At 41.9% G+C, this 10,642-nt stretch overlaps 1 protein-coding gene across 1 annotated transcript; it reads right to left on the reverse strand.

The window, feature by feature from the left end:
• Window positions 1-941: 941 nt before the first annotated feature.
• LOC123092762 (chloride conductance regulatory protein ICln) lies at window positions 942-5,606 on the reverse strand. Its single transcript, XM_044514583.1, has 7 exons — window positions 5,279-5,606; window positions 5,057-5,180; window positions 3,814-3,931; window positions 2,812-2,871; window positions 2,652-2,726; window positions 2,495-2,571; window positions 942-1,439 (listed from the first exon to the last, which is right to left on the reverse strand). The coding sequence occupies exons 1-7, from the start codon at window positions 5,437-5,439 to the stop codon at window positions 1,374-1,376; spliced, it is 681 nt and encodes a 226-aa protein (XP_044370518.1). The 5' UTR covers window positions 5,440-5,606; the 3' UTR covers window positions 942-1,373.
• Window positions 5,607-10,642: the final 5,036 nt, after the last annotated feature.

Consider the following 10,642-nt stretch of genomic DNA (forward strand, 5'->3'; position numbering starts at 1 on the left):
GGCACGGAACGAGGAGAAGGAGGCACTGATTCATGGCACCTATGGATTGTGGTTGGCACGGAACGATGCGAGAGATGGTAAGAGAATAGCGTCCCCTCATGAGGTGCTGGACCGGGTTTCTGCTTCCATGTCGCATTGGAGAGAGGCTCATGTTGCGCCGATGCGGCCAACGACGACGAGGACGGTTCCGAGATGGGAAGTGCCTGAGGAAGAGTGGGTCAAGGCTAATGCGGATGGAGCTTTGGCGAAACAGCGGGGTAAAGGTGGTGGTGGGGCAGTCCTGCGTGACCACAATGGTGGTTTCGTGGCAGCGGCCTGCTATTTCTTCCCTAAATGTGAGGATCCAGAACGGGCTGAGGTTTTGGCTTGTCCGAAGCTAATCCAGACGGAGAGGAAGCGGAACATAGAAAAGATTCATGTGGAGCTCGACAGCCAGGCTATGGTGAAGAACTTGTCGTCCGTTGGCCCATGGGTTGAGGAAATTAAGACCTTGCTGCGGGAATTCATGGACTTCAAAGTGGTATGGGCTCAACGCTCGGCAAATTCGGTCGCTCGTAAGTTGGCTAGGGTTTGGGGTTGGGGAAGAACGCTGTCAGGTGTGGGTTGGTGTGCCGCTTGAGTTCATTCTTGATGTTGTATCTGATGATATTCCGCTTTATGTTTAAATAAAATGATTGTGCTTTCAAAAAAAACACCAAGCTAGCAATCTGGAACACAACTGCCGCCATTGCTTGTTCTATCCGTCTCGACGCAGAGGCGTTCTCTCCGCTGCTATTTTACCTGGGCGCGGCTGAGGTTTTTGGGCGCGGTCGTCCAACACCCCAACCAAAAACTACACTGATCCAAGCAAAGCCTTTTTTTTTCTGAACTGTCCTGCAGCAATTCGTCAGCTGAAAAACAATTGGCGGCCAACTGGAGTTATACGTGACAAGCAGCTAGCATGGTTCAGCTGTTCGAACTGCAGCAACAAACAACATTTGAATGCAAAAGCACACAACATTGCACCCACTCAGATACAGTGCAGAGGAACACTTTCAAAAAGAGTACCGAGTTACTACCCCCACATCCCCCGCTTCTATTTGTTAGATCAAAAGTTATTGAAATCCATCAATTCCATACCCACCAAGCTCTACAAGTTACATTCTTGACCAGCAAGCAAGACCTTCTCTCTCATAAGTTACCATCGAACGCAACTCTACACGGCCGCCCCCGAGTCCTCGATCCTATAGCATCTAGAAAGTGCAAAAGCAAAGTGTGGACGAAACAGCATGAGGCCAACCAAGCTGCACCAACAGTAATCTTCAACCAAACTTTAAAAAGAACACGGTCCTCTCAAGGAACATGATCAGTACTAGAACAAGCATATAGCTGCTTTAATGCCCATTTTCACGGGCCTCCTCTTCCTCCGCATCCTCGAAACGCTGGTCATTGATTTGAAGCTGCGGGTATAAATAACACCGATATTAGTTGGATGCCAATCACTGGCACAAAGATAGTTATAGGCTCATCTTTACGAGAAAGGCGTTTTGGAGGCCGAGCTCCATGGAGGCCTTTATTTTTAAAAAATTCAAATTCAAACTTTTATGGTTCAAAAAATTCTGAAAAAAAATATGCGTGTATGTAACGATGTAACTCACATGTGTGTAAAAATTCATGATGAAATACCTTGAGTTGCGACCTGTACAAAAAAGACAAATCCATGGCCTGGGAGGATGAATAGTATCATGTGTTAAACAGCCCCATATTTGTCTTTTTTGCACAGCCCTCATTTCAATGTATTTTGAACTGAAAATTTACACACATGTGTATTATGCCTTCATGTATATCTGTGATTTTTTTCAGAATTTTTTGAAATGTAAAAATACGAATTTCAATGAAATTTCAAATCTGAATCTGGAGGCCTCACTGGAGCCCGAGCTCCAAAAGGGATTTCCGCATCTTTACTCTTATACAAAACTCTGGAGTAGGTGGCAGTATGTTCACCCAGATTACCTATTAAGTTGTCAGCAAATCAATTGCCACAATTATCATACATTCTTAGTAGACAGATGTACCACGATTTTTTCATTTTAGTTGATTCAATTAATCTATATCTCAAGATAATTTTTATTTGCGCCAAGGACTAAGATGAACCATAAACAACTCATGCAATAATTTTTTTTTGTAGCAATGCAAGTATTTTTCGACTTCCATAGCAACACAGGTATTTGGCTAGTAATTTCATAGAACTGATGTGGATCATACAATATATGCCGGTCTTCCCAATCAACAACGAACTATAGTTCCATATAAACAAGTGATTCTAATTAAACACAAGTGCTCAGAACCATGTAACTTGAGCTTTATATAATTATGCTACTAATTGTCTTCGCAACCAACTAAACTGAGATATAGCACTGTAATGCGGACCATGGTCAACTGTTGGTTTATTTATATACTCGTCTGAAATATTGGCCATTAAAAACATAACAGTATCAATCCAGTCAAAGCATACCTCAAGTACTGAAGAACTGAGGCCATCTCCACCATTTTGACCTATCGGGGTGGGAATAAAAAACTCAGGGTCGATTCCTGCATGAAAGGTAAGAGAAGTCAGAGCTATGCTCAGACAATAGACGAAAATGTACATAAAATGTACTGTGAAAACTTACCATCAACCATGTGTTCATCTTCATCACCATGAATCCAACCACCATTGGTCATACCCTCACCATCTTCATTTTCTTCTGGAGTTTGAAAGAACACACACATTTTAGTACAGTTCTTCTGAACATCGATTTTCAAGTATTAACTGCAGTTCAAATTACTTACCAGCAGTAGGATCAGGGTTCAGCTCAGCACAATGGCAGAAGGCATCAAAAAGTGAATCTACTGAACTTCTGTCAAGGATATCAAGCATGAATTTTTAACGAGAAGGTGAACGCTGCTTTTATAATTCAGCAAAAATGTACAGGGAGTTAAATAAAGTGTCGAGCCTACAAGTTATTCTCCTGGGGCACTATGGCATTCAGTTACAAGAATAGTGTTTGCCTGCTCGAGTGATTTGAACTGAATGAAGTTATCCAAAGAAACATCCAAGATTTAGTGTTAGTTGGGCTTGCTAGTGTATGTCGGGTGATGCTTATTTTAAAAGCTGTTGTGGAGCTAATTATGTTATCTAATGCTCGTTCCTCATATTCACACTGCATTTTCTGTTATCCGGAACATACATATAACAGTTTGCAGCTTAGTTCAGAAAAAAAAATACCAAACACCAAAATATCAAAACCAATGAGATTGTCATAACCACTCCATTGCAAAACAGAGCTCTTATTATTAATTTGCACCTGCATGATGCACCTAGGAACTGATTATCTTGCATAACTGCTTTCAAAATTATAAGAGATTTATCTATATGACTTGTTCACTACATAGTTTTATCTATATTACTACTTGGTTACATTCATGTCTTGATTTCCCAAAAATAGGAAATGATGGAAACAAAATCAGAATGCAGTGCTCCTCATCAATGCAAATGAACTTAAAACATAACTGTCAAACTTCAGTGGCAAAAACAGAAAGATTTGAATTCCATATTTCTGCTCTACAACTAATTGCTTAACTTGACAAGTCATTAGAAAAATAGAAAATCAAAGCGTCACTGTTACAGTAAACAGTGGAAAAACGAAAATTCACTGCAAAGAAAAAAATGGGCAGCCTAAAGCTGTCCACTGGTTTTTATATTAAGAATGAAATCAGAAGAAAATGGCATTGTTGCAAGATAAAAGCATCAGCCATAATGGGCAAAAATATATAAAAATTTTAGAAGGATACGTTGGGCAGCATCTGCCAGTATAATACGCATCTCAGAGATTTTTGGTAGCTGTGAGTCACCATTTGCTTCAGAGTCAAAATCACCATCCTCTTCATCAGAGTCAGCTTCGGCTTCAATCTATAAACATAAGAGGGGAATCACACATTAGAGCAAATAACGCTCAAACAAAGGAGATTATTGCTAGCTAGCCACTGAACATGGCCACAAAGAGCAAATTCAGAACAGACCAAAAGTCAGTATAAATGTAGTAACAAACTTAGGTTTTTACCAACACTAGATTTATTTTGCATACAGACAAAACTAGTTTTCTTTTCAAAACTTCAATCATCCACACGCTAGGGCTGATGCAAGTCCTAAGACACTAGCAGCAGAATAACAAACGGGCTGCAAATGGCAAAGTGAATGAGAGATAACACAGGTCACTGCTAACTATCAAGAAAAGAGACACAAAGGCTGCAAATAGCAAAGTCAACGAGATATAACACAGGTCACTGCTAGCTATCAAGAGAAGAGACACAAAGGCTGCAAATAGCAAAGTCAATGAGAGATAACACAGGTCACTGCTGGCTATCGAGAAGAGACACAAAGGCTGCATCCAGCGGTCCATGTGCATATTGCAGAGAGTAAATCCTAGTAAAGAACCGTGTGATGTGGAATTTAGTCCACTCGAACCACAGAACTATACGAGCTTGGCTACGTTTTAAGTAACTGATTTGATCAACCACAGGATTCAGCCCAATCAGATATCTCATGTTTAACATCCCACTGAACCAAGTGACATTCCAAAGGCATAATGGTGCCAAACAATGCTTTATGTTACATCTAGATATGTTACTATAATTATCAAATATCAAAACAAATATGCTGCATGAGCACAAATCTTACACTAAATGACTTATCTTCCACATTAAATTGCGCACAACCCAAATCTCCTTGTTCCTCCAAGCTACATGGCACTAATATAAAAGAAACGGCAACAGAAAGCTTTGTATGCTCAAATGATCCTCCTGGCATGGGTGTTGTGTGCTGAGACGAACTAACAATACAACCACTAAAACAAACTACAGCAAAAAAATACCAACAGAACATCAGGACCAGAAGACTGAACCAGGTCAGTGCAAGTACAGCCCCAACTTCAAACAGGCCACAAATGTTAAAACATGAAATGCAACTGATCAACTGTTTTCCAAATTAGTCACCAATACCACAAAATTCAAACGGGTGGGTTGTACCCTCAATCACCTGAGTGTAGAGGCACGGCGAGGGGTACGCCTCCGGGTCGCGCGACACTGCGTGGAGCGTGATGTCCAGGAAGTCCACCGCGTATCCTTTGCCCTTCTCCGCCTCGCTGAGCCAAATCACCCTCCTGGGAACAGAAACGCAGACGGGCAAGAAAAGTAAGGTGTCGGAAGAGACGGCCGCGGTGCGGCTGGAGGGCGCGAAATCCATCAGCTCGCTCTCTACCTGGTGGTGATGAAGAGGGTTCCCGGGGGCTCCGGCGCGCGGCTGCCGAGGGCGACCGAGGCGGCGCGCTCCACGCACATGAGCTCCTCGCCGGCGGCGTCGTCGAGGCGGGGCGTGCCGTCTCCGGCGACGTCGGTGAAGCGTTTGAGCCCTGGCGCCATGGGGACGGTGGCGGGGATGAAAGCAGGGAGCTAGGGTTTCGGGCCTTTGGAGCGTGCGAGATTTGGGGATTCTTTCGTTTCGAGAGGGTTTAGCGGTTGCTCCAGTGGAAGACAGCTTTGTATGCTGACTGCGCCATACGCGGGTCTCCTACGCATAAACTCTGCGGGCAAGTAGCAGTAGCATGGCCCAAGCAGTCCGTTATAAAGGCCCGCAGAACGGACCAGAATGCAGTTTCCGAATTTTACTTGCAAGACATCACTCCTTGTTAAAAACTTTGCAAACATCAAATTTTGTTTGTCTCAAAAAAAAACCAAATTTTGCAAACATCAAATTTTCTAAGGATCCGTAATGAATTTTGAAAAAACAAATCATTACACATAATTATGCTTGCAAAAACCAAAAAAAAAATCATTACACAGAATCTGCATTACCTTTGTACTACCTTCGTCCTGGTTTATTAGTCCCCTTTGTAATTTGTGCTAAATTTTGGCCAAAGATTTGACTGATAAAATGTTAGTGCATGTCAACAAAAATTATGTCGTTGGATTCGTATTTGAACATAGTTTTCAGTGATATAATATTAATGATATGCATGAACATTTTGTTAATTAAATTTGTGATCAAAATTTGTCACAGATTACAATAAAGACCAATAAACCAGGACGGAGGTAGTACCTTGTCAAGCGTTACACATGAATATAGCCGCATCAGATCCATACACACAAACTACATATGATAAAAAAAGCTACATATGATCAAATGAACTCATCATCTCAATATGCTAAAAGACAAGTATTGGATCAAGCCTCGAGCATGCATTTCTATTTTTGTGATCAAAGATCACATTGAATCCATAAATATGTCAATACTATCAAAAGGGTATGGCGTTGAGATGTTGAGTTCATTTGTCAAGTGCTCAAACTCCAAAAGCCTTAGACAAATTATACTTTCAAAAGGGTATGACGATGAGATGTTGAGTTCATTGCTCAAATGCTGAAACTCCAAAAGCCTTAGACGAATTCCCAAAATTTCACTATATCACAAACCAAATGTTCAACTCAGACTCAACGAACCCTAGACTTCCGGTCTCACCAATTCGACCATTCGATCTCACTGAACAACTCTTGCCAATCTTCTGTTGCCTACTAAAATTTGTTTGGAATGTACGACAGTCTCAGTCGGTGATATTGAAGTTTGGAAAGTGCTTAGGTGATCACAACTAGGAGCCACTGAACAGTTTCATCCGGAGTCACCGAAGTGTCTTAAATTTGAATCTTCTGTATTGTTCGATCTGACTAAGTGTTTCAGTCCATCTCACCAAGATGTGCTAAAAGGTGAGCGACGATCATATTTTTTTGTTGCCTATATATACCTCCACCCGCTTCGACATTGCCTCTCGAAGCAAACACATTACACATCCATATTGCTGAGAGAGAGTTCTCACTCCTTGTGTTGATTTCAAAGGGATTCCACTCCAAAGATTAATTCTTTATTTCCAGTCATCTCATTATTTTCCACCCAGATCCTCTTATACCAAAAAGCCAAAATATGTGAGAGAGCGTTCGACTGTTGAGGAGATTATCATTTGAAGTACAAGAGTAAGGAGTTTATCATCAGCAAACACCATCTATTACCGTTTAAAGGGTGATGCTTCCTAGTTTGGATAGGTGTGCTTGAGAGTCTCGAAGTCGTGTGCAGAAACCAAGAAGTTTGTTAAGGCAAGAAGATTGCATGTTTCGTGAAGATCTACTCGAGTAAGGCTAGCCCTTCGCGGGGGTAAACCATGGCTGGGATAGAAAGTAACTTGTTCATGGACCCTTTGTAGGTGTGAGCCAGGGTGGAATAGTCAACGTTGTTGGAAATATGCCCTACATGCAATAATAAAATGGTTATTATTATACTTCCTTGTTCACGATAATTGTCTATTGTTCATGCTATAATTGTATTAACCGGAAACCGTAATACATGTGAATACATAGACCACAACATGTCCCTAGTGAGCCTCTAGTTGACTAGCTCGTTGATCAATAGATGGTTATAGTTTCCTGACCATGGACATTGGATGTCATTGATAACGAGATCACATCATTAGGAGAATGATGTGATGGACAAGACCCAATAAGCATAGCACAAGATCGTGTAGTTCGTTTGCTAGAGCTTTTATAATGTCAAGTATCTTTCCTTAGACCATGAGATTGTCCAACTCCCGGATACCGTAGGAATGCTTTGGGTGTGTCAAACGTCACAACGTAACTGGGTGACTATAAAGGTGCACTATAGGTATCTCCGAAAGTGTCTATTGGGTTGGCACGAATCAAGACTGGGATTTTGTCACTCCGTATGAAGGAGAGGTATCTCTGGGCCCACTCGGTAATGCATCATCATAATGAGCTCAATGTGACTAAGGAGTTAGTCACGGGTGAAAGTACATGTAGTCCCCATGTGTGGTTTTGGTAATTAATGATAATCCTTATGGACTAATGTTTGCATTGAGATATATATTTGAAGGTTAGTCCCATTGGAATATGATTGAAGAATAATGGAAGACAACTCCTTTGAAGCAACAATTACATTGAGATGATCAAAATGAAGTTCATTGGAGTATCTTAAGGAGTGGCTCAGAGATATGATCATAATGGACTCATGTGTGAGTCATGATTGATCAAGTATTCAAGCAAGCTATTCAAGTGAAGAATTCAATATACCCTTCAAGACGTCAAGATTAAACATGGATTAGAGATATAGGTTGACCAAGATGAAGCTCGAAGATCAAACTCTAAATGGTCAACACACGAGTGAAAGGTTAGGTGATTCTCATGGGCTCGCATCGAGAAAGAGATTTCAAGTGTCTATGAGAGGATGACATCAAGTATTGGTGATCATGGTTGACAAGGGCAAGTTCAAGATAACCATCCCAAAGGATTACATGCTTGAAGCTTGTGGATGATCACATGATGGACAAGTGAAGATGAATACAAAGCAAAGCTTCCCCACATTGTGTATGGGGGAGAGACTTGAAGACTTCACCAATGTCTTGCCTTCATCTTGAGCCAAGAAGAAACATCAATATCAAGCTCAAGTGAACGGCTCGTGTCAAAGGTATTAGTTCCTTTGACGTTAGTGTTGTGGAGTGATGACCACCAAAAAGAAACATATACACTCAAGAATGGATTCTCGATAGCTATGTAGTGTAGCTCTTTTATGATTCTTGAGTTATAGGGACCCCGCGCTATTAAGAGGGGATCAAAGGGGTTTGTGATGGATTTTCTCAAGTCAACATCTTCTTTACACAATTCCACTCCTATCCTATATACCAAACAAAATCCAAAGCCAAATAGGTTTCCCAAATATATGATAACACCTTTGCATATTTGGCATCCTCCATTTTGGTTGATCTTGGATGGTTCTCTATGTGAGGACCTGGGGTTTTTCCATAGCTTCAAAACGAGCCCAAGATCATCAAAATCGGAGTTCGTATGAAAAAGTTATGCATGTTTTACTTTCGGTATGTTGGTTGTTTTCTGCGGGGACGGAAGTTCCGGGCAGCCCAGAAGTTCCGGGGAAAGTTCCGGGTTAACCAGAGAGTTTGCACATATCTGGTCCAAAGGGAGCCCGGAAGTTCCGGGACTCCCGGAAGTTTCGGGGGCCAGAAGTTCCGGGCAAATTCCGGGCCAAGTTCCGGGCTAACCAGAAAGTTTGCACATATGTGTCTAATAGGGGGCCCGGAAGTTCCGGGCTTGCCCAGAAGTTCCGGGCTGCATTTCTCTGTGTGTAACGGGCAGATTTGGTGGGGCACTATATAAGGCACCCTTCTTCCCCATCGAGTTAGGGCTTTTGGATCTGAGATTTCCCCATTCTTTTGAGCTCTATCCTCATCCCCCAAGCCTCAAAACTCCAATCCATTTGGGGGGAAACTATCCCATGGATTTAGGGTTCATTGGTTGACCTCCTCCATTGTTCCTCTCCTCTCCCATCCCTCCATAGCATTAGTTGCTTTTGGTGGGATTTGAGAGAGACGGATTTGAGCCTTCTCGTGCTACACCCCGAAGAGATTTGTGAGAGTTCTTGAGAGAGATTTCATCAAAGCATAGAACCACTCCTCCTCTCTCTTTTGACCAAAGCAATTTGTGATTTGAGCAAGTCTTGAGTATTTCCCCCTTGATCTTGTTACTCTTGGAGGTTGGAGACTCCTAGGCGGTAGGAGTGCTCCGGTGAGGAATCAACTTGTGATTTGTCCCCCGGAAAGTTTGTGAAGGTTTGGAGGCCGCCTCAAGGTCTACCACTAGTGGTTGGGAATCGCCTTCGTGGTGAAATCTCAAGGAGAATAGGGTGAGCCTTCGTGGCGTTGGTGTGCCTTTGTGGTAACATCCACCTCTCTAACGGTGACTAGCTTCCCTCCAAGGAAGTGAACATCGGGATACATCCTCGTCTCCGTGACTTTGGTTATCCCTAACCCTAACTCCTTACTTGTGGTTTACTTTGGTCATTTGACCGTGCATTCACTATATCTTGTTGTCCTCATTATATTGTGGTGGTTCATTATATTGTGTTGGCCATTTCCTTGTAGAGATTATTTAGGCCTACACTTCATAATCCACAATTCATACTTGCTACTACATATACTTTGTGATTAGTGTGAATTGCTAACTTGTGTCATACACTTCCATATATTGCGATATTGCTCAAGTAAGTTTGTGTAACTTACTTGAGTTTGCTTGTATCATTCAATCCCATATATTGTGATACAATTTGTGTAAGCTTGTATTGCTTACTTGTGGTTGTGTGTATTATTCATTTCCATATCACGTGATATACATTGAGTAAGTTTGTGTGCTTACTTGTGCTTACTCATATCCTCGTTGTTCCCATCTTGTTTATGCTAAGTTGTTGGTGCACTTAGTGAGACTAGTATATTTAGGATTTGTGATTGAAAAGTATCCGCTTAGTTTATTTCCGCATTAGGATATAGCCAAATCCGTAAAAGATTTTAAAACGCCTATTCACCCCCGCTCTAGGCGACATCGTGGTCCTTTCAACGGGACCATGTGTTACGGAACAGTAAAAAGGCTTGCCGATAACAAGATTGAACAAGGTATGTGAATACCGATGATCGAATCTCGGACAAGTAACATACCGATGGACAAAGGGAATTGTATACGGGATTGATTGAATCCCCGACACTGTGGTTCATTCGATGAGATC

This window comes from Triticum aestivum, chromosome 4B (genome assembly GCF_018294505.1).
Source record: "Triticum aestivum cultivar Chinese Spring chromosome 4B, IWGSC CS RefSeq v2.1, whole genome shotgun sequence".
In the NCBI taxonomy this organism is placed as follows: Eukaryota; Viridiplantae; Streptophyta; class Magnoliopsida; order Poales; family Poaceae; genus Triticum; species Triticum aestivum.